Source organism: Antennarius striatus, chromosome 10 (assembly GCF_040054535.1).
Source record: "Antennarius striatus isolate MH-2024 chromosome 10, ASM4005453v1, whole genome shotgun sequence".
Lineage (NCBI taxonomy): Eukaryota > Metazoa > Chordata > Actinopteri > Lophiiformes > Antennariidae > Antennarius > Antennarius striatus.
In genome coordinates this window covers 16,142,732-16,167,171 of record NC_090785.1, presented here as the reverse complement: position 1 = coordinate 16,167,171, position 24,440 = coordinate 16,142,732, and the positions used below count along the sequence as shown (strand labels likewise).

Genomic DNA, 24,440 nt, shown 5'->3' with positions numbered 1-24,440 from the left:
TACATATTCACCTAAACTACATATTTTTGTAGATGGGAGGAAGCCGGAGAACCCAGAGAGAACCCACAGAGGACATATGGACAACATGCCACGTCGCAAAAAGGACTCGAACAAATATTGTCTTTTATTGTGAAAGTGAAATTTTATTTTTTCCTGAATCGTTGAGACTTCCGCTGATTTCACGTCTCTTCTTGTTTTAACCTGGGTTACACGACGTCACGCTGTGTTCGTAGCAGGGAGACCGTGGGCTCCATCACGGTGTGAAATGTGTGCAGTGTGAACCACTCATCACTGTCATTAACAACTTTGACTGTAGCCAGACCAAATTCTCAACGTTTGGAGCCATTTGTGAGTAGAGATGTTTAGAATGGGACGTAAGAATATGGACACGAGTAATCTGAACAAACACGCGTTAATCTGTTCTAAAAATGACTTGAATGTTTTGTGACGACGCTCAACGGGGTTTATGGTTCAAACTGCTATGACACCGCCCTCTCCTGGAAAGTCAACGTAAGCAAATTATCTAATGGGATTATTTCCAGGGGAGGAGGTTAATTGTAGAACGGTTGTAGAATCACAGCCTTTGACGTAACTAAGCCTGTTAGGAACACCAATGGAAGCTAATCCTGCAGCTCTCATTGTATAGTAGGTTTACTGACAACAGGCTATTGATAAGCAGTGTGCAATAACCAGATCACAACACCTACAGTTTACATGGATCAATTCAACACACCGAGGGTGACGTTTGTCGTGTATTTGGTACAAAATACCATTTTTAATAAGTACTGTAATCTACATTAAAAAAATCACTTGAATAACATATATATATATATATATATATATATATATATATACAAACACACACACACTGTATATGCTGTGTGTGTGTGTGTGTGTGTGTGTGTGTGTGTGTGTGTGTGTGTGTGTGTGTGTGTGTGTGTGTGTGTGTGTGTGTTATTGAAGTCGCCTCCTGCCTTGTCGTGTGTCCTGAGGAAGCTCTGGTTCTGTTGCCCGGTGTCTGGAGGAAGCTGGACAATGGCGGGATGTGAGAGGCGCCTCTCTCCGTCTCTATACAGTCTTACGTTTTCAGTTCTGGAGATCAGTGGCTAAATAATGTTTTCTGTTTCATATGTGTAGTAAAACTGTAGGCAAAGGGAGATACATATCTGTTTTATTAATACGTTCCAAATGCTTGGAATTGGATGGAGTGCATTGAATTAGGAATTTTGGCTACACTCAGAATCTAGTCAGTATTAATATAATGAAGCAGCTTCATCTGGGTGTTCACGGCGTGGACTGGATGTGTACCGGGTGCTGATTGTGCTCCTGTGTCAATCTTGTGTTGTACTTTTTGTCCAACAAACTGATGGGGCAGAAAAACAGGAAGCCTGCCTTCCCGTGCAGCGGGGCAGGAGGCCATCAGGTCAATACCCTGTTGTCACTGCCAGCAAAAGCGCCAGTGCCCTCTCGTCAACAATAAAGCAAACACCCCCTGATACATGTTATTACTGAAATGAACCTGACACTGCTGACATCACTCTGCATCTTCAGATGAAAACGTTTCCATGAAGCACGCCCAGTTTATACACAGTTTAATGAATTCTCCTCATGAGCTGATGTACACATGACAGAGACATAGCCATGCTAAATGGCCAGATCATCCACTCCTTGTTTTTCTATCAGAGTTAATGTGTCTTTTGTTTACCAGTCACAAACTATCAGCAGTATAATGCATTCTTCACTAACTCTCACAATCCACATCCATTGTCCAACCACATGTGACCTACGCTCCAGCCTCTAATGCTACGCTGTCTCCAAAACGTCTTGTCTTTTCACAATTTTGTTGCCATTCAATACACATGTTTGCTTCACACTCTCTCTCTTTTGTACACAGACACACACACACGCACACACGCACGCAAGCACACACACACACACACACACACACATAAACACACACACACACACACACAGAGAGAGAGAGAGACAGAGAGAATGAATTAGTGACAAAGGAGATTGAACCTGTAAAAATAGGTCAAGTTATCATTACTGTATATTATAATCTATTTTAATTTGTGTCCTTTGTCAGTCACCAGGTTACCTCTGACTGATTATATGAAACCTCTTGAAAATGCAGCAGCAAAGGTCCAGTAAGGCCTGTCTATTTCCTCATTTTGTTACACCAGTCATACCAGTTTGGTCTGACACACCTTTAGTTAGCTGATACCAGAGGATTTCAATCACAATCAACATATTGATGCAATTGTTTGGTAAACGCAGGAAAAAGTACCTGTCTTCCTTCCAGAAGTGCAACACTTTCACACTCCCCTTTATTAAATTCAAACACAATTTGTGTTTTCCACTAAGGGCGATACTGTGATGCCAGAAAGAGTGGGGGACTTATGTCGACTAGGTTTGCATCATGTTTCAAGGCAACCTCTCTTTATTTCATTATTGACACTTTTTCATTTCAGTTCACGCCCATCTGTGTGAGGGAGATTAAATCCCCCCAGTCAGCTTTGCTTTGGTTTATTTTATATGTGCGTCCTTAGTTAAATATGAACTCTATAACTGATTGTGTATCCCCAGTCCTCAACACTTTGTGGCAATGTCACCCTGAATACGAAATATTGCCACTGCACATGTGATCATGCAATTTGCTATGCAAGGCTGCTGGACAGACCGTTTATTCTGCTCGGTCTGCAAAACCATTTGTGCGTGTGTGTGTGTGTGTGTGTGTGTGTGTGTGTATGTGGGAGAGTGAGTAAAAGAGAGTGAGAGAGAGAGAGAGAGAGAGAGAGAGAGAGAGAGAGAGAGAGAGAGAGAATGATGGGAGGAGTTTAACAGCAAGAAAAACTTCCTCAGTCAGTGATATGTTGTGTGGAAACCTCTGTCAAAAGCACAGGCTCGCATAAAAACACTCACTGGCTCACTTGGACTTTATTTTCCTGCTTTTCTTCATCTCCACTTGGGAAAGAATGGCAGTGTTGTCAGCTGTCAGGAGGTACAACCCACCGGTTAAATGGTGAAACCATTTACACACCAATATGCTCACAGATCACACACACACATACATACACTCACACATGCTCACACACATACATACACTCTGACACGCACATGAGGAATGAATTGAGACGAGAGAACCGACAGCGGCTCAGAGGTAAGAGGTGTTTTTCTGCTTTTAATATCACTTTACAAATCTGGCTGTAACCTCATTCTGTTCAGTGGGTTTAATGGTGCTGCACTTTGTACGTAGTCACATAACTATAAAGATGTCAGTCCACACGGTCTGTCATGAGCAGGCATGCTTTAAATGACAACTCTGGTGTCGTGGTTGTTGTTCCTCCTTCTGGTAATGATGTGATCATATACACTGAGGCTTGTAAAGTCCCCTGTGAGGCTGAAAATGATTTAGAACTGACATTTTCTGCTATCTCGAAAACAGAAAGCAATGTTAGATTGTGGGAATAGATAAGAAAAGGACTCATTCACACAACCTGGTGAATTTCTACTTGTGTTTATTTCTGTTTTGTGTACGTATGTGCTGCAATGCAATAGTGTGGGAATCTCCCTGCGGGGAACTCTGCTTCAGACACACAGACATGTGAAGGAGCTAACGGGGGACTATTCTAAACTTAGAGACCATAACCCCTGTCTCATATTACTGTACTTCAGCTTCCACATTGCATTTTTCAAAATCTACTATCACAGATTGCTTGCACACGCCCGCCCGCACACACATGCATACACACACACACACACACACACACACACACACACACACACACACACACACACACACACACAGTCAGGCCAAACAAGTTTTCTTGTCATGCGTTTGAAAGCAGCCAGACAGTGCTGCTGACACCACATGTTTCTGGTTAGGCTGAATACTGTTGTCATGGGCTGCCCAGAGTCACACACTCGCAGTCCAGGCTCCTGCTGCGGTTTCGAACTGTGGTGAGACCAAAAGGTTGCTAATGGTATATGGCCAGTTGGACTCGTCAACCTTTGTCTTTACAGGCAATGTATATTGTGTTTACGGTACTGCGAGCCAATATCGCAAACATGTATTGCTTCCACTGGGCTGTAGTAATGCCATCCATGGAGTCTGACACCACAGCTGTCAGGAAACTATAGATCCTTCAACCAAAGCGGCAACTTACATCAAACAGCATCACTGGAAATCAATCAATTAAAACAATCTGAACTTTGTCAAGTGCATGTCTCATGGCACAACTGCCCCTGTTGCAGCATTTGATGCGTCCAAAGGCCAAGCATGTGACGCACATGTTGACCTTGAGCAGTCTGTTCATGAGATTAGACAGAATCTGTTGCATAAACAGACAGCGTCACAAAAGGAATATCAGAATTGTATCAGTCATGCCCTCAGACACAGTTTTGGTTTCACATGAAACACGCTTTTAAACATGACATCGGAAGTACTGTGAGACTGGTCTCAGATAGGGATATTTAACGCTTTTCTGGAGGATTTGACAATATGTACATGTCAACTAACAAGTCTGTGAGAAGCTGTCAATATGATACAATTGACTGAATGCAGTTATACTAAGATTATTAAAAAGGAGACAAATATATTAACATGAACTTAGTCAGAAGATATAATTACTAAAATATTAAAATTCTTCTGTAGTATCTAAATGTAAATTTCTTTAATGTAACATTGCATGGATTAAAGTTAGCTAAAATAACATTAGTCTTAAATACTACACCATCTACAAATCTGTATAGAAATAGTAATGGAATATTTTTGGAACTAACATGACCAAATAAGGGGAAAAGTACTTCTTGAAAAAATGTAAATTATATTTTTATTGCATTTCCTAATCATAATGTGTGCATTTATGCAATTGTACAAAAGTGTGTTGGTTAAAGACAACAATTTTCAGCAAAACCAAATGCCTCGTTCCCATTTTAGAGACTGCAAGATCTTTAATTAATTTATGAGTCAAAAGAAGCAGAACTGTCAAAAATTATTTAATTTGAAAATAATTCCTGTAGTTACTTTTGAAGCAAAAAAGATTTTTTTCTTGTTTTTTTTGCACCCTTTTAGTTTAAAAAAATATTTTCTATTTTTCTGTTTTTATCATCATGTCAGATCCAATTTTCCCAACATATTTCTGGTCAGAAGTTGCGTGCTCAGCTAAATCTAACTGATCTGGGGGGAAAATTCTAGTAGGTAGTGGAGTGATTTAGTATTTCCTTCTTGGGGTGAAGTCAAAGACTCTGAAATGACCTGATTTGCAGTCTCAGTCACATTGATGAAACTGTTAATACCACAATTTCCCCAAATGAAACTTGATAATACTGTGTCTTTAATTAAACTATTACGGTCAAATATATTTATAAATCTTCCAAATTCCCCCCATCAAGTTTGCATCATTTGCCACCAATCTCTAAAAGGAGGCCATTGGAAAGATTGTCAGCATTATAAGTTTGAATACTCACACAATTTTGGGAAAAAGTAATTCTTCTGAATCTCTGGGGAAAAAAATAATACTAAAATTAACTAATGTAATGGAAACAACAACACATTATTTTGCACTGGAGAGATGCCACCCACATGATGTGACTTTTCTAAGCTTTCATTGTTTATAATAACTGCACATTAAAAAAAATGCTTAAATGACAGCAACAACTTTCATTATTATTATGGTATGTCCAGATCCAGAGCCTCACACTCATTGAAACTTCAAACCACAGTATTTGAGGGGCATTTTATTACTCTATGAGTGAACACATTGTGTTAGAGCATTAAGGGAAAAAGCTACAGTAGTAGCAATAAAATACAAGAATTAATGCTCACTTTCATAGGAACCATTGCTGCATTCTAGATATCATCTCAGTTGGCGCTGGGTTGCATGATGTCATTGATTTGGCAGACTAATATAATGTTACACACAAGCTTCATCAGCGAACCTATAGTGGGGGTGGGGGGTGGGTGAGGTAACGTTGTCTTGGTGTTTACAAGTCATATTGTTTGACTGTTGCCCATCTGATGGGAGTAAACAGAACTGCTGAACCGTGTGATGTAGATGAAGCGATCCTTGATCTATGCTACTGGAACACTCTCACCCTCTCACCATGACCTTGCAGCCCATCCCTGTGTGACATTGCCTTACAGTAGCTCAGCAATGCATTCTCCCTGCCACACAAACAAAAGACACAGAATGTCTTTGTGGCACACATATTCCCACCGCCTGGGACACACACAAACAGTAGAGAATGCATAGGGAAACTCTGGCTGAGGCCTGCCCCCCACACACTCATACCAATCGCAGAGAGTGCTTTGTGTATTCACTAACTGACTGGGCAGCTTCTAGAGAGAAAGAGAGAGAGAATCTTGTGGGAGGGGGGAGATAGAGACAACAAGACAAGGGGATCACAAAGAGAAGGAGACCCAGACAGACAGAGAAGAAGAAGAAGGAAGAAGAGATGAGGTTGTACAGATGTGGCACATAGACTTCGCTGTGGGAAGACAGCGTGAGCAGGACAGGAAAGGGAACACAGATATTGGGCGGGGAGCCGGACTTGTCAAACTCAGAGGAAGAGAGAATGGTTATTTAAGAGGATTGGAGGAAGTGATGGGATGGCATTGATCCCTGGGAGCTGCGGGCTCTTGGCCCAGATGGCGTCTTGTTGCTGCAGACCTCTGCTCAATTCCTGCTGTGGACCGTTCATCAAAGTCTGCCTCTCCTCCTTCACAGGTCTGTCCCAGCCCACTACTATATCATCATGAGACAGAGAGCTACAGTCAGATAGACAGGAGTGTAGGTCTATTTACAACATGGGTAACAAACTTAGCCACGAAGGTAAAGACAGCATGGTGTGTCTCTGTACTGTAATAATATGACCGTGCTTGTGATGACTCAAGCAGTCGTGCTGGTACTAACCATGCTTTGTGCGGAAGGATGGAAAGAATGGGCTTTTGTCTTTTTTGGCCTAATATCACTTTGCATTGTGTTGTTAAGTTGTTCGGCCCATTGTGTTTTTTCTCTTTTTTTTTCTGAATGCTTAGCATTAAGATATTTCTGTTCTGTTGTGCTTATGTCCTGGAAAAGCATGGGAGAAATGTGACATCATTGTTATCCAGTTATTTGTTACTATCTGGTTAATACTATCATACTTTTTCATGTGTAATCTGGTCCGACTTTGTGTTTTACGGAGTCAGGGCAGCTGTATTAGAAACTGTCTCTGCTGGGTCTGTGTTTAAAGCCACTGTATGCCCCCAATCCAGATAACACTGCACACTAACCAATGGCAACTTGGTGTTTCAAAAATAGCATGCTGCACTCACCTCCCCTCGTGACATTACTCTGTCACCCGTAACCCACCACCTACAGGAGATGTCTACTTTCATCATTTTGGCAATTATACTTATTTGCTTTCTTGGTGAGCTCAGAAGATAGATAATACTATTCAGATAGGACTAACACTGAAAAGTCTTCAAGCTTGTCTTACAAGTCCAGTTGACTTTATTCAGCACAGAGATCTACTGTAGTTGCAACTTGCCTGGTTACAAGTAATGTAAACATCCTAAAACTCACTGACATTTTACCAGTTTCTTTTTTAATTTAATATTGACATTTTAAATATACACAAATGACTATCTGCTTCTGAAGGTTTTTATTTGCAGGGGGTCGAGCCTCTTCACTTGGGTACAGTTCCTTTCTAGAAGTAGTCTAGCAAAATGGCAAATTAATATTTTTTTCATTTTGTTTTTGATAGCACAACATTTTCTTTAGTGAATTTTGAAAATGGCTGTCAGCCTAATTCTTTCATAGTCAATGCCACACTAGCTTTTCTTATGTTTAAAGTCTTGATGTAGTGTCCATGTTCTCAAATAGTTATACTAAGATAATCCTTGAGATATCTAAGATACCATTTGCAGTTGGAGTTACTTTTAGTCTTTTCAAGAAGTTGATCAAAAACATTTTTTCTTTAAATAGTGTAACATACAGGGCTTAAATGGGTCTCTTCATGTTCATGTCCACAAACTGAGTTTTTTCCATACTTACAGATATCTCCCCGGCTGAGCTGGATGCTCTCTGGAGGGAACCACCATATACTCTAGGCGGAACAAATGAGCACTTTTCAGGAAATGACACAATGACTCAAGGTAGGTTATTGTGCACTGAATATCTTTATTGACATAAAAACATTTTTTACTATGGAGTCTTTATTTTGTGTGGAATCCAAACACCGACACAAGGTTCTTTGGGATGTGCTCCAGTCTGTTTTGGGACATCCTCCCTGCACAATAGAACAAACCAAGGGAAACTTGCCCCCACAACTTCCATCGCCATCTATCAAGCAGCCTTCTAGGTGATATTTATAGGTTTAAAAGTTCCTGCTCATGCACTGAATTAATGCGAATCCTGCTAATCAATCTCAGTGATTCCCAACCAAGGAGCATTTCAGCAGTTGCAATTTATACATACAAAAGTACATAGATATTATATAAATGCTTAATTCTATATACTCAGTTCTTGGATTGTGACCTCTAGACAATGCATATTCATAGAAGCAAATTGACAGAAGTTATCAGCTAAAAAAGAAATACAGAGAAAAAAGTACTGAATATGTGGTGAAAACACCCCTTGTATTGACTCAAAGGTTGACCTAGAATGTCACTCAGTGGAGCGTGTAACTCTGCCAACTTGTGCAATCATATCTATTTATTTTGCCCTGACCATACATAAAGGTTTGTTGGAATTGGTTCAGTGTTTTGTAAGCTGAGAAATATAGAAATAAAAGAAATTGAAAAAAAAACAAAAAACTAAATAAATCCATAAACCTTAAAATTCCCTTTCCTGGATCAGAGCCAACATTTAATAAGCTTTTTCCAGGCCAATTCCAAATCCTTCCCATGGATGTTGTTGAAATAGTCTTTGTGTAACTCGCTAAAAATAGAGAAAACAAAAAAACAGTCAATCTGATATGAGTGAAAATATAAAATCCTTGGCAAATGCAAAAAGCCAGCAAAGCTCGTAGTAAACAGATTGATTTAGTTTTGTTTTTTTCATTTGTTTTGTTTTTTTGAGAAGTGGTGAAAAGCATATAACTAATAGATAAATTGTTAGTTTCAGTAGCTGAAACAAATGAATGAGTGAATGTTACCTTTGCGTTTTCACACACAGTATGGTGAGTTCTAACTTCCCCAAACCAAACTGGTTAGAAGGTACACGCCATCGGATAATGAGTTCTCAGTTTTAAAGTGCAAGCTAAACTAGGAAATACGCTGTATTTCATTAGGATGAACCAAAAGCTGGAACAAACCCAAAGAGGGTATTAGACAGTAACAACGCTACACTTCCTTTGACTGAACCTTATGTACTCATCACTTCATACAAAATAATAAGAGATCTTGGCCCTCCATAATGTGTTTATGTCTCTGTTTCCATCTAGTATACATTATTGACATTCAAAGAATTTACAGTGTCCAATAATGAATGGTGTTGAAGAATTATCTTATTTCTTCTGACTGGACTGTTGAGCTACAGATGTGTTCTGTTTAATGGCTAAACAGTGATAGCCATCTTGTGACAGCTGGTAAAGTTCCCAATCAAATCTCCATGACGGATATTTACATTGTACTTGCTTCACACAGCCCTCTGGACTCTTCGGTCAAAATTATTTTCCTGAAATGTCTCTAACACAGAAAAAGCCCTAAATAAATAAAATGCTATTTATGAAACACTGCCTTCAGTAATATTGGTTTGAGTTTTCAACCTTAGTTATGACCTGAAATGATGTATAAGCATGGTATGAGCAGAGTATACCACCAAGGTGTATTAGAAATAAGGAATGCAGTAACAAGATACTGAGGAATGTTGTATCAGCACTGCTTAACTTTTGATCTGAGGTTTATGAAACTGGACAGACCTACAGCCTGGGTATAACTGGGATGTCCTGCACCCAATCAGAGCCTGGATTTTCATTCTGTAAAGTTGGTGCCACCATCTGAAACCCACCTCATAACAGTTTGGCCAAAAACTAGAGAGCAAATCTCTTTGAATGTGAGGGGGGGCAGAGATACATGCCAGAGCAAGTAAAGCATGAGCCTGCAGTTATTTCTTATCCCTAGGATATAGTCAAGTATTTTCCTGTTTTAGCAGAGAATGAGACCGTTTGAGAGTCTAAGTCTGATCAAACAGCATGTTTCTTGTCTACTCTCAGGTGCAGGTGATGAGGAGGATGGTCCAGGAATGGAATCAGGTGAAGTGGAGCCTGATAGCTACTGGAAGAAGAGGAAACAGGCCTTCCTCAGAGGAAGCACTGTGTCACTAGGTGACAAATTCTCTTCAGGTATGTCTGTTGGTGAATGTAACATAATCCTGACTCATTTCTATTGGAAAAAATTTCCCATGTATTATGTGCATATATACTGAAACACACTTCCCCATCTACCAACATTTTACTCACTCAGCAGTTTAGCTCCACTCCATCACGCCCCTCCCTCCATCTAACTCTCAAACAGACCAGTCCAGTAAGAGGCTCTAATAGCTTTGCTATTCCCATGGGGACAAACATTATGCTTATAGAGCATTTCACTGGAATAAGAGCTTCTGCTGAAAATGGTACATGCGATATTTCACTCATGCCATAACTTTAGCTCAACTTTTCCCATTTAACACAGTGACAATGTAAAATAAAATCAATTCACTTGTTTTATATTATTGGTTAATTCTGGCAGACAATTGATAATGATGATGATGATGATGATGATGATGAAGATGAAGATGAAGATGATGATGATGATGATGATGATGATGATGATAAAAATCCTTTCTCAATGGATCAAAATATTTTATCATCCATTGCCCAGAAATTGTTCTGGTGTTTACTGGGCGGAAGAGGTCCAACAAGGGTCCAGATGGGGCCCTACAGGAGGCTCTGCGCACCCGGCTGAGGGTCGTGGAGAGCAACAGCCAGGACGTCATCCAACTCTTTAAAGTGAGTGGCATTACAGAGGCATTACTGAGCTATTCAAACCTCCTAATAACATAAACTACTCTGTGGAGGGTATCTCTGCACTAAGACCAAAGGATATTAACCACGTATGTTCAGCCTGCCCGGCCCATGTCCAGTATCATCACAATCTTTTGCCAAATCTTAGGTAGAAATAGCTTAAAAAGCTTTCATATTATTCAGGAACATTATGGAAAAAACACACAGGTAACAATATTACAGAAATAAGAAAATAGCCGCCACATTCCCGTAAGTCCGCTGGCATCAGCTCCAACAACCACCGTGACTCGTCAAAAGCAGAGGGAGCAGTTCAGAAAAGGAATGAATGAATGACTTCTAAAAAACTAATTTCTTGCTATCTGGTTATTATTTGTCAGGATTATCATGTAATGAATTTTTTGTTTCATAAAAATTTGCAACTCAAACTCTATCATGTATTCATTACGCTGAGCTGTAGATACAAAGGCTTTAGTCAGGCTGAGATGAGAAAAGCAAATGAAATTATTCACTATTGAACATAATTTACTATTTCAGGTACTCAGGTGATTTAAGTCATTTTCTCAATGAAAACACAATATTATTATGATATACCTTTACATTAGCATAACAGATAAACAGAGGAAATTGCTTTTAACATGGGGGTGTAGAAAAAACATTAGAAAAATTGTATGGTGGTTCCATCGGTGAGAGCAATATAGTGGACACTTAAACTGATATTGATTTTTTTTAAGGCAGGCTTTCATATAGGTGCTGAATGAGCTGCTGTCCTGGACCACAGGAGAACATTTACTGCCTAGCTTCAAACATCAAGACTCAAGATGCTTTTCCAAAGTAAACTTGGGCAGTGCTGACCAACATGCTGTAACCTTTGTTTTCAATGCCTCTATATAGAACAGACTATGAGAAATTATGTTTCTCTGACTTGTGTAGACTATTTTGTTGTCTTGTTTTTGTGTGGGTCAACCCCTGATCTTGCATTCACAACATAACAAGACAAACAGAATGAGATTCAGTAATTGTACAGTATCCCTACAATGCAAAATGTGGATGAAACGTGAGATTTTGTTTCTGAAGGACTTGTCTGCACGTCTGGTGTCTGTCTACGCTGAGAAGGATAGCTTTGTGCTAACATTCAAGACAGTGGAGGAAATCTGGAAGTTTTCAACATACCTGGCATTAGGTAAGACTCTGGCCATGAAAACATATTGTGTCAATTAGATCCTTCATAAACACATGATTTTCTTTTGTTCCCATGAGCACTGTTGTTGCATATGTCTACTATCTGAGCTCTTCTGACATTTAGCGTCAACTTGGATTTGACAGAACCTTTCTACTGCTAAACTATATAGAATATCAGCAGAATGCATTTAGCATTACCTTTAATTGTTTCTTATTTAGCATGTTTTGGTGACAAAAAAAATGCAAAAGTTTAAAGTGCTACAACAACATAAACACAAGAGTGCCCCTTCCTTACAAAGTTTTTCTGCATGTATCCTACTATTGCTGTTATCAAAGAAACTGTATTGGAAAGTTGTAGACTGGCTGAGGATAAATTAATATTGTTATAAAGAGTATTTCTCGACTACTACTAACAAATACCTGACCTGTGTTCCAGGTTATGTGGCTCGCTGCTTGGAGAACTTTTTGTGTGACCAGTCCATCTGGCTGGACCGAGAGCTGCTCTGTGACCTGGAGATCAATGTCAAAGTGGATGAGGAGCATATGGCAACCCTGTACCTGGGGCTTTTGTTGGAGGAGGGTCAGTAATTGTACAATAAAGACTGACATTTACTAGTACAAATTTCATTTTTTACAATCAAACTGAAAAAAAGAGATTTACTTACATGTGAAAACTATACAGCTGAGAAGTTTCCATCAACTATCACAGCTGTACTCTTTTGTATTATTGAAGTGTATTCAGTTAAAACTGGCCACAAGATGACTTCAGCGGTTTATTCATTTTTTTCCAAAATATGAAATAAGTTTGTGTTTGTTCAGCTAAAGTACAACTAATACACTACCTTCCTACAGGAATGTGCATTGATTTCCTTATTCCTGTTCCCCACTGATTTTCTCCTAAACATGTCCCAGAGGCAAAATGCTGAACAGAAACCTGTTATAAGACTGCTGTGCTAGCAAATAGTGATGTGAATTACATTAACTTAATAGTGAGGATAAAAAACATCCATCATTTGCCAGTGACTGTGTGAGTTTGCACAAGCTGAAGCACTTTTGCTGATCTTTAGTGGGGTAACTTTATATTGACACAAAAAGCTTCGGAGGAACTCTTCTCATGCTAAGATTCACACACCCTTTTGTGCTACAGGAGTATATTTGGAGGATTGTTAACTCACAAAACGACCTCTCTGCAGGATTCTTCTTTGCTAAGGCTCTATTCACCAGGAGTGAGCAGGATGAAGAGGATGAAGAAAATCTGCCATTCAAAAAAAATGACCTGGTGACGGTGAGAGACACGGGGCAGGGCAACATGTGGGAGGGAACCATGCTTACCACGGGACGCCATGGTCTGGTGCCAGTTAACGCCATGCAGCCTCTGCCTTACCCCTTCTACCAGTGAGTCTCTCTATTGTTTCTTATTTTACAGAATCTTAAATTTTAACACAAGTGTCTACAGAAGCAAAATCTAGCTGAATGAACAACGTGACACTGAAAATGCAGCGGGTTTGGCTGAATAATTTTTTGTTTGATTAGGTGGTTCCTGAGGAAGTACCCTGGCAATGCTGGATGTTCACCAACAGAAAAGGACGCATTTGAACATTCAATTGGTAAAGATATTTTTTCACACGTTCACACATACAAACCGATGTATAACAAAAAACAAAACATAAGTGTTGCCACCTTTGTGTTCTTGTATTCAATACGGCGTTCTCAAATGACTCCTTAGTGACAGGATCCTGTGTGTCAGTCACTGACTACAGCCCAGTGGGACCAGATGAGCTTCAGCTAAGTCAAGGTGACATTGTGGAGATCCAGGGTCTACTAGTCCGAGGCCTGGGCATGTTCATAGGAACACATACTTCCACTGGTCGGACTGGTTTTGTACACAAGGCCCATGTCAAGCCTCTGGACACCACACCCCTGTGAGAATTTAATTTTTTTAAAACTTGGATAACTTGGATGATGATGAGGATGGGTAACATTCTGTTACCTTGAATTACTTTCTTGCTTTGATCCTGTTGTTATTTCTCATGAAGTCCCAGTTGGTGTTTATGTAGTGTACACAGGGTAAATGGGGTGAGGATGGCAGAAGGGATAATGCTGCCTTTGTTTCCTTTGTGCAGAGCCAGACATTGGGTGTTTCTGAGTGAGGAGGAGAGGGCCAGCCTGGCTCAGGTCAACCCATGTAACTTTGAGCCAAGCGACAGTAGCCTTCTGGACAGACTCTTCTCCACTGACATCAGCTCAATATACAGGCTAGGTAAAACAACAGCTGGTCTGATCAGGAGACATTATACTTTTTACTATTCAGGGGAGGGCAGCGGTTGTGCAGCTAAACCAAAATTGTTGAAATATATGCTCCCCATTCATTTGAAGCCCCTATTTAGTCAGTCAGTGATTTACTCAGGAAAAAAAAAATTCCATCTTCATCCCCAACTGGAAAATTGATGCTTAAATTGATTTGCCTTGTGTGTTTCCAGATAGACTGGATGGGACAGATTTCACGTACATCAGGAATCGTCCAATACACGGTAATGCCTTACAATTTATTGAGGAAAACAGCTGCTTATGGGCTTAGACCATTCAAACTGCTCAAGATGTTAAAAATGTTAATATTCTGCTGCGCTCTCCATTTGTCTTGTTCCTAGATCATAATTTCCCTACAAGCGCTCGTCAGAGCACCATGTCGGAGAAAAGTGCAGGGACACCCTCGTACTACTCAACTCCTCGCACATCCGTCTCTCAATCCCATCCCCGATTGTCGCTCTATCACTCCCACAATCCTCTGCCACAGGAGGGAGAGTGCCTGTCTTTCACCCTAGATGACACGTTCAAAGAGTTGGACGAATTCCAGGAAGACCCCCCTCTCGTCTTGGAGGAAAATAGCTGGGTGGGGGAGGATTCGGAGCACAGTGATCCCACGCTAACCCTGCTCAAATGTGCACACTTCCAGGTCAGCAATGTCCCAGTTCATTCAATAATTTATTTATAACAGGGCCAAGCACAGAAGAAAAGCAACACATGGCTTTTTCGTTTTGTCTTTTGCTTTCAATTCTACAGAAACTGTGGCACCTTTTACAATCTTTTTTTATTTTGAGATAACTGCCTCTTTTGTGAGCAAAATACTATGTTCAGATCTTTTTCTATGTTTCTATTTATTAGATGTAATGTGGCCAGCTGCAATTGTTGAGTTTTATCAAAACAACTCATCATAAACACAACCATACTGTATATTAAAACAGATATTCCTCATCTTGTGAATGCAACTCTGGAAACATTTTGTTTAAATACGTAAGTTAATATAACAATGTAAAGACAGAAAAGTGTCATCCATATATGTACATTTTCACAGGAATATAATTTGTTATTGTGTATGAAAGAAAAGCATCTTGACAGTTAATTTTTTAGCAGATGTTGTTGTGAGTGAAATGGGAATTATTCTGACAAAGTTTGTCCCGTTGGTTTGCAGATGCTCTTACTGCAACTTTATTTTCACATGCTAAGATTTCTTTTTTTTTGCTTTTTAGAAAAGAAGCAGTAACTGCATAAATTGAATTCATTCCCAGTCTCTCTTTTTGTCAAACACCTACATCTTGTTTAGGGTGTCCTCCTCATTGTTTTTGTTCACGGTTTTATATAGGATGACTTCCTGCCCCTGTATGACCTGGACTATTCCTTCTTGTGGGTGACTTTCAATGGTAAGAGTGAGGAAGAGCTGTCAATTCACCTAGAGAGCATCAGGGAGAGTGCTAAGAGGATGGACATGCACTGGGCACATCGACGAGCATGCTTCCTCCTTGGAAGACTCTGTGCTAAGAAGCTAAAGTTCTCCCAGGTTTGTACTACACTTGTAGCATTAATATATGTGTTGCTGTATAGTGACATGGTTATTCTTCTTGAAATGGATTGGAAACATTAATAATTAAATTCCACACTGATCTTTTAAAATTATTATTATTATTATTATTATTATTATTATTATTATTATTATTATTATTATTATTATACTCTTTCATCCAGTTGATATCACCTCCTGTGTTGTGTTCTCCTCTCCTCAGGCTCGTGTTTACTATGAAGAGGCGCTCAGTGTTCATGTGGACAGTTTCTCTGACATTCCTTTGCTCACTGCACTCTTCACAAACCTCACTGCTGTCTATCTGAAGCAGCGAATGACTGACAAACTGTCCCATACTCTGGAGAAGGCCAGTGCCTTGCTCCTCTGCCTCCCCTGCCACTCCTTCACCTCCACAGATGAGGTTGAGCTGCTGAAGCTGCTTCTAAAAAGATCAGTGGTGATGGGGGACAAGCATCTGGAGGCTCGTGTCTGCTACCTCATTTCCAGCCTCTACCTGTGCCTCAGGAAGTACGACAATGCCCTTCCATTTGTTGAGCGAGTGCAGTTCCTCTCAGGGATTCTCAGTGACTCTTCCAAAGGACATCCCATAGCTCCCGTGGACCTCAACTGGCTCTTGAGTTGGCTCTATCACCGTAAATACATGCCTCATTTGGCCCTGGCCTCTTTGAGCCTTGACTCCAGGCAAGATCACTCTCTTCATGATGCTTTCCAGAAGATCGAGTTGTTTATCAGGAATTCTGTTCGCCTTAATCCATGCTGGAGAGATGGAACCTCCCTCGTCCCTGCTCAGATTGTGGTCTACCTTCAGCAGGCTCTTGCTATAGCTGAGCAAGACGAGGACCTGAAGACCCAGCGGGACCTGTGTCAGGGCTTAGCTTCAGTCTACCAGCAGTATGATGCACTTGATAAGGCAGTGTGCTGTGCTCAACGAGCTGTGGAGACAGGAGGTCACATCAACGAGGAGGAGGGCTTTGAAGCCTCTGTGCTTCTTGGCTGGCTGCTTGTGTTGACAGACCAGGCTGAGAGGGCTCAAAGTGTCCTACAGCCACTTCTCATATCGCTCCAGGTACATAAGAGGATGCTATTACCCTAGATGTCCATATGGGTAGACGGTGGAGGTGTAGCTCTCTCTGTTCTCTCTCCAGGGCACAGACAGTCCCACACAGCGAGGTGTTATCCACAACCTCTTCGCTTTGTGTCTGAGACGGCAACGTCGCATCACAGAGGCAGGCTGGCATCTTCACTCGGCCTTGGTAATCTCCAGGGAAAGTGGACACCAGAGGAACCAAGCCCTGGCACTGGCCAACCTGGGCTGCCTCGCATTGGATGTAGGGGCAACAGTGGTGGCAGAACGCTTCCTAGTCAGGTTAGATCGTCCCTAAGACTCTCTACTAACTCGACAACAATAAAAAGCTAACATGATCATAACTGTTTTTCCAGAGCCCTGCATCTGTTTTTGGTGCTCTGGGAAAGTCCCACAGATGAGGAGCATGTCCAAACCTACCTTTGGCTGGGACGGAGCTACAAAGAGAGGGGGAGGACGCACGACAACAGGGCCTGTTATGAAATGGGCCTACTTATTGCACTACATGCTAAAAACTTACACAGTGAGTATAGGTTAACACATTTTGGTATAAACCTTGTTTATTTCTTGCCAAGCGATTGACTCTCATGTTCACCACTAGCAGTTAATTAACTTACCACAGTTCACGAATTTAAAAAAAAAAATTGTATACTTTAGTAATCCCCAAAGGGAATTTAAGATTGCACTCTAGTTTGAACAAACACATGCATGTTAGTACAGGCCCCTGTAACACACATAAACACACACAAGGGGGCCTGTAGGCATGCAGGGGGAAGTAGAGTGGCGGGCAGCTCCTACATATATCGCCCCAAATGAGCAACTTGTAAGGGGGGACGGCGCCTTGCTCAAGGGCACATCAGCAGTGCTCGGGAGGTGAGCTGACACCTCTGTTCACACTCCAGGCTGCTGTGCGGGAGCAGGAATCGATCCGCCGATCTTGGAACACTGGACGACCCGCTCTACCGCTCTGCCTTTTTACTGCTGAGCCACTTCCACACTCTCCCCACTGCCGCCCCTTAAAGTGGAAATAGAGAAGAAACAAGTTGCTTGTATCTGTCACTTGCTAGAGTAACTTCTTCCAGTACTTCTTGGGTTCAATAATTACATTTATATTCCATTCAAAAATGAAAGGTCCATTGTTTAGAAATCAGGAGTCATTTGACTATGACTATGGAGTATTTGGAGACTATGCAGAGTGGTTGGTGGTGGACGAGTGAGACTGGTTTGAAATCACTGCTAACTCTTGACAAGAATGCAAATGAACACATTTCATCAAAGTGTTGAATTTGTCTATAAAAAATGTGAATATTTACTCATCTAAAGTCACCTTAGATGAGTAAATATGTAAGCTGGAAGTACCACATAGAATTTATCAAATATCAAATATTGGGTTACTGACCAAATTTCAGCTTAGAAATTCAAGTTTATTTATTTGTCATTCCGTCCACATCTACAGTGTATGTAATACACTGTAGATGTGGATGGAATGACACATACGTGTATTGTCATACACGTATGTATGACAATCAGTGGCCACGGTGTGATGCAAATTGGTGGACTGTACCCTCCAGGTTTGAGGTAATTTACTGCCAAAAGTGAGGCAGTTCAGTATCAACAGAGCTCTTGAAACAGACTATAGTCCCACCAGTATGGTCAACAGCTCTGCATAGTGACTGAAAGAAGAGCATCTTGGATACAAGAGGTCAAAATAAGTTTCCTTTGTGTTACGTCTTGGTTCAGAGATACTGTGAGGAACCTGGAACAACTAGTTTGGAATACTGGTTCAGATTCCTCAGGGGCACCTCCCTGTTGGTGGAGTCCAAGGGTAGGACCAGAGCTTGCTGGAGGCACAACATATTTATTAAGCCTGGGATCTCCTAGGAAACAAAACATCCCTGGAGAGAGTGACGTTTGGAATAACATTTCTTGACACAGCCCCACTGTGACCTCGGATAAGGTCACAGTGTGTTTGCTCAAGCCATCGTAGAGACAAAGTGGTGCTTCTTATGTGCAGACATGATACGATGTGCTGAGTGAGAAATTTCAAACACCTCAATCATTCATGATATATACAGTGCTCCCTCGTTACTCGTGATTAATGCGTTCCAGGAACCACAAGCAATTGATGAATTCCGCGATGAGTGACAAACCATTTATGTTATTATTTACTATAATTTAAATGTTTATGAACCCTCCCCATACTGATATTAAACCACCTTCAATCTGTATTACCTTTTCCCACACTCTTATCGACTGTTTAAAGCACTTTTGTGTCTTATGTAAGTCCAAGACTCACAGAACATATCGCACTTCAGGATGCTGTCAGCCAATAGAATGCACGTACGGTATCACGTGACTGCCTACCAAAAATCTGCGATGAGGTGAAGATGCGAGTGTTGATGCCCAAATGCGCAAATTCTTATAAATATATACTGTATAAGTAATAATTTAAACACTTCACCTGCCTTTTACAGGAAAAACTGGTAAGATATTTGCTATTTTTCCTCATAGGTCAGTTGGTGGTGGCCAAGGCCCTGAGTCGGCTGTACGCTGACATACTGCTGTATGGTCAGAGCATTGTCTACAATGAGCACTGTGTGTTGGTGTCCAGAGAGCTGAAGGACAAGAGGCTGGAGGGGGAGTATCTGGAAATCCTCAGCAGCCTCTATCTGTCGCTTAACACTGAAAGGTGAGTTTGTAGCTTCCCACACATCCTCTATTAACCAGTACGTAAGGCAAACAGTCTCCAACACGGATTTTTGGTTTGTAGGTCATCTCGTAAATCTCTGGACTACACCAAGCAGAGCCTGAGGATCTCTATTGATCTGGGCAAGAGGGAGGAGGAATCAGAAACCTGGCTGCAGGTGGGACGCATCTATTACCTCATCCATGAAGACGAGCTAGCTGACATGTACCTGCAGGTGAGGAGAGGAAGTGTAAAACAGTAGTTTTGAGCAAAGACTGAACTCTGCTATTGTGCTCGTTTCTTGTTCTCTAATTTAGTGTCCCCAGCTTCTGGCTGCTAGTAAATCCACAATCCACAATGTCTGTGTTAGTAAATAACAGACATTATCACCAAATGTTGTGTTTCATCTTATTCTTGTGAACATAGCATGTTTTGCACTTCCATTTGCTTTTTATTGCCTGTAATTCTTGTTAATCTCACATCCCTTTCCTCTCATGCTGCTACAGAATAAAATGTGAATAAGGCTTCAAAAAAGCTTTTTGAAGGAGAGTGGAGTGAAAGTTGTGTATATTATTTAAAGATTGCAGTTGCTGTTGCAGTTGCTAACAGGTGTGGTTCATGAAAGACAAAAAAAGGTGTTTCCAACAACAGGTCATTGTTAAACTTTAAGGGTTGCAGACAAGTTCAATAAATCACCCAGTATTAATTTATATCTTTTTTTATAGGCAGCTGTGAAGACAGCCCTGAGAATGAATGATCCTCACTTTGCCATGAACATCTATGAGAAGGCAGGAGACGTTTACTTCGAAGGTCACAAGAACAGGATGGCCTCACTGCCTTTCTATAGGGTAAAAGGAAAATAAAATAGTTATGGTGGATTTTATTAATCTCAAACCTTATTGTTCTTAATGCATAATTTTCTACAATGATCTGTTTTTTTCTTCTTTTAAAATTTAGTTTCCATTTACATCACTGATTTTATTCAATCAAATGATCCATAATTGGTTTCAGGATGGCAGTCTGCCATTCGCACGGAGCATCAATGACATCCATTCAGAGCATCGTCTGCTGAGCAAACTGACAGGGTTGTTGATGAAGCATGGAGAGCAGGAAGAGGCTTTGCAGTACGCAACACTGACCGTTCAGGTCGCCAGAAAAACAGGTAAAAGCATGGGATGTAGTAGAATCAGCATCTTCCGATCGTTGGTAAGGTCCAAACGATGATGTAGAAGTAGCTAGATAAAGTTTAAAAACTTGAAGCAACTCGACAGAACCTGATGGTGTTGTTCTGCAGGTATGGATGTGAATGAGAGGACAGCTTACCACCAACTAGCTACAATCTACTACAGCCTGGAGCAGTATGAGATGTCAGAAAACTACTACCTCAAGTCCCTGTCCCTCTGCCCGCCCATCATACAACACCCTATGGAGACTCGCTACTACACCAAGGTGTACAACAGACTGGGCAATCTCACGCTGCACAAACTGAAGGTAGATAAAGATATTCCTGTGTTGCATGAGCAAACAATTCACTGAGCAGGGTGTTGTGTGTGCATACTGATTGCCCTGTGGTGCGACATTCTGCACAACATTCTGCTCACTTTATCACTATCATTTGTGTTATGTTATAACTTTAATAATGGAACAAACTTTACAGATTGACCATTGTTTCAGGAATTATAAAATGTTATAATCTTATTGAAATAGCCAAAAGATAAATAAAATAAATACGCACAGAACATAACTTATTTTAAACTTAATTTCTTAGAATAACTCAAATTATAATAATAATAATAATAAATTTTATTTATATTGCACTTTACATTATAAAAATCTCAAAGTGCTACAAAGACAAAGAGCATAAAACCTATGGTGAAGTAAACTAATAAAAACAGCACAACCCAACAATAAGGTATATATAAATGACTAAGGAAAGGCCTTTTTAAAAAGGTGAGTCTTTAAGCCACATTTAAAAGAATCCACAGTCTGTGGCACTCTCAGATGGTCAGGGAGAGCATTCCACAGACTGGGAGCAGCCGAGCAGAAGGCTCGATCACCCATGCTGTGCAACTTGGTTCTGGGGACCTTGAGGAGGTTTGCTGTGCTGGAGCGGAGGGTGCGTTATTGCAATACATTAACTATAATCAAGGCAGTCAGAGACTGGAACATCCCGCGACTTACCCTGATCTACTTCCAGGGTAGGTCAGGGAACCCTTAAAGTAGTACCTGACAAGTGCATAGCTTTGACCTTTCACGGTAGGTCAAAGCTATGTGCTAGCTTTGATCTATGGTCAAAACTATGTATTAGCTTTGATCATAGATCAAGGCTAGTGCATAGGTAGATCAAAGCACTAGCTTTGACCTATGGTCTTACACTGGCCTTTTCCCTTGTCTTTCTATCTTAATTCAGTTCCTGAGTGTACAAAAGTTGAAATTTGACCTTGACCTAGTTTTCTAAAGGTCAAGGTCATCATCTCATTTTCATCCCCTTTGCCGCCCAAGTAATGTGCTTTTTGTTTCATCTTTCTATCTGCAACGGTTAAGAATATATTTGGTAGACTACTGAATGGACAAACAAACAGACGAACGGACGAACACACAAACACTGACAATTACAATACATCACCGCTTTGAAGCGGGATGTAATGATATTGAAGGTTTTGTAACAGAATTTTTTACTAAGTACGTTAAGGTTAGGTACTTCTAACAGTAACATTTCATTTATTTTAATCTAGGATCCAGCAAATAGAGACCAAAAAATTTGTGTTCAAATATGAAAATGCTGTTTTTGATTTATAGCTCTGTTATGATCTCTGCCCTGCTCTCCCTCTCCAGGATGCTTTTGATGCAGTGGGTTACTTCCAGTTGGCTCTGGCGGCGGCTCTGGAGGACCGGGCTAACCCAGAGGCTCTCTACGTGGTGTACATGAAGCTGGCTGAGATTCACTGCAACCACATGCCCGATGCTCAGCTTTGCCAGATTTACAAAGACAGAGCCCAGAGTCTAAAGAAAGTTCTGTCAGGAGAGGAAGGTGCTTGTATCGGAGATGATAACATGGATGCAGACAAAAGCCCTGGCCACAAAAACGAACATGACTCTGTTGCTGATGTGGAATGTCCAGAAAGTCACAGGATTTTACGTACACCTGAAAAAGAGAACCACAACAACATCTCGTTGACGAGAACTAAAAAGGGAGATAATGGGAAAGAATATTATACCATTTCTCCTCCTTATAAAGATGTGGCCGTCTCTGTGACTGAGACAGAGACTGTTACCCTGAAGTCTTACAGTGACAGTATTTTTGCAGAATCTTTCGATACAGCAAAGGAGCAGATCTCAGATGCCTGCAGCTCCACAGACACTATACAAACTTATCACAATCAGGCAAGTGACTTAGACTTTGACACTGCCCACAGCACGTCCAATCAGATTGGAGCTTATCAAGAAGAGAATATCTCAAGACGCATGTACACAGATTCTGATTTCCGGGGTGAACAAAACACCCTCCCTGAAGAAACAGATCCTTGTGCAAATCCAGATGAGGGAGATGTTCCCCAGTCTAACAATGACCAAACAGGGAATGCATGTATGAAGTATGATGAAACTCAAAGCGTGGATTTGTGACCCCAAAGAGGAAGAAACATCATGTCAAACACTTACACAGTGAACACATGGACTTTATGATAATGTCGGCACACAGTCTCCTTGTGGCACTTTATGTTCTTCACTAACATTTCCCTCATTGATCACATTTCCTGACAGACCCAACGTTCCTGCCACGTGCACTTGGTAGAATGAGAGATGATGTCAACACTGTTTTGGAGATAGAGTGACTTTAGAATTTGTCACTTATGTTTTTTAATAACGTTGTATGTGTGGTTATGAGATGCATTGTGCTTATATTGTTGTTGTTTTTTCTTAATGTATTTGTAATATCTCTGGAAGATATGACCTAAAAATAAAGAATGATTTTTTTTTTTTTTGCCAAGCGTTTATTTGTGTTTTTGTCCAAGTAAGATGTCGGTGGTGTTGAGGGACAAAACAGAATCAAAATACAGATAGAATTGAATAAAAGAGAAATAACTTTTATTTGTATAAGAAACCAAAAGTAAAAACTGAAATTATAACTGCTATACTTAACAAAAAAATCAACAACAGCAATAATAACAACAATAATAATAAAATGCATTCATCCCAGCTTTTACAATACATATTTGAAAACTTTCAACTAGAAAGTCATTAATTTGAAATATATTCTCAACAAAGTTGGTCGGTATTGAGACATTCCACTCAGGAAATTGGTCATTTGCTGTGGATAGCGCTCATTCTCAGATGTAGATACAGTGATTGAGAAAGGTAGGTGAAGTATGTCAGTCAAATTAACCAAATAAAAGACAAACCTACATAGTGTTTCTCACTACTGTTTTAAATAGGGCAGAAACAAAGTGGACACAGACATGATTGACCAGCTTTTAAAGTAATATTTTTGAGTGAGATCGGTTCATTGAAAGTTGCAAGTTTACAAAATAACTAAGAATTCTACTTTTTACACAACCTTTTTTCTTTGTATCAGGATGTGGATGAGTGATCCAAAAGATTGTAAAATGTTCACGTTTAGGGGAATAATGTCAATATGTGAG

General features: G+C 40.5%; 1 protein-coding gene across 7 annotated transcripts; it reads left to right on the top strand.

Moving 5' to 3' along the window:
* The first annotated feature begins 241 nt into the window (after positions 1-241).
* sh3tc2 (SH3 domain and tetratricopeptide repeats 2) lies at positions 242-23,778 on the top strand. Of its 7 annotated transcripts, XM_068325271.1 has the most exons (23): positions 2,879-3,163; positions 6,732-6,836; positions 8,045-8,143; positions 10,204-10,332; positions 10,853-10,980; positions 12,070-12,175; positions 12,611-12,754; positions 13,368-13,569; positions 13,708-13,781; positions 13,901-14,096; positions 14,298-14,434; positions 14,655-14,705; positions 14,823-15,127; positions 15,815-16,009; positions 16,233-17,096; positions 17,176-17,396; positions 17,471-17,637; positions 19,626-19,803; positions 19,885-20,035; positions 20,526-20,648; positions 20,758-20,962; positions 21,095-21,291; positions 22,636-23,778. In XM_068325271.1, the coding sequence occupies exons 2-23, from the start codon at positions 6,812-6,814 to the stop codon at positions 23,422-23,424; spliced, it is 4,686 nt and encodes a 1,561-aa protein (XP_068181372.1). In that variant the 5' UTR covers positions 2,879-3,163; positions 6,732-6,811; the 3' UTR covers positions 23,425-23,778. The 7 variants fall into 7 exon arrangements, with proteins under 7 accessions (XP_068181374.1, XP_068181372.1, XP_068181371.1 ...); XM_068325273.1 differs by lacking the exons at positions 2,879-3,163; positions 6,732-6,836 and adding an exon at positions 242-348; XM_068325270.1 differs by lacking the exon at positions 6,732-6,836.
* The last annotated feature ends 662 nt before the right edge of the window (positions 23,779-24,440 follow it).

Coding starts and splice junctions, on each gene's coding strand:
- sh3tc2 (XM_068325268.1), top strand. CDS start 6,614: ATGGCATTGATCCCTGGGAGCTGCGGGCTCTTGGCCCAGATGGCGTCT. Junction 6,732..8,044: donor CTGCCTCTCCTCCTTCACAG/GTCTGTCCCAGC, acceptor CCATACTTACAG/ATATCTCCCCGGCTGAGCTG. Junction 10,333..10,852: donor AGGTGACAAATTCTCTTCAG/GTATGTCTGTTG, acceptor TCCATTGCCCAG/AAATTGTTCTGGTGTTTACT.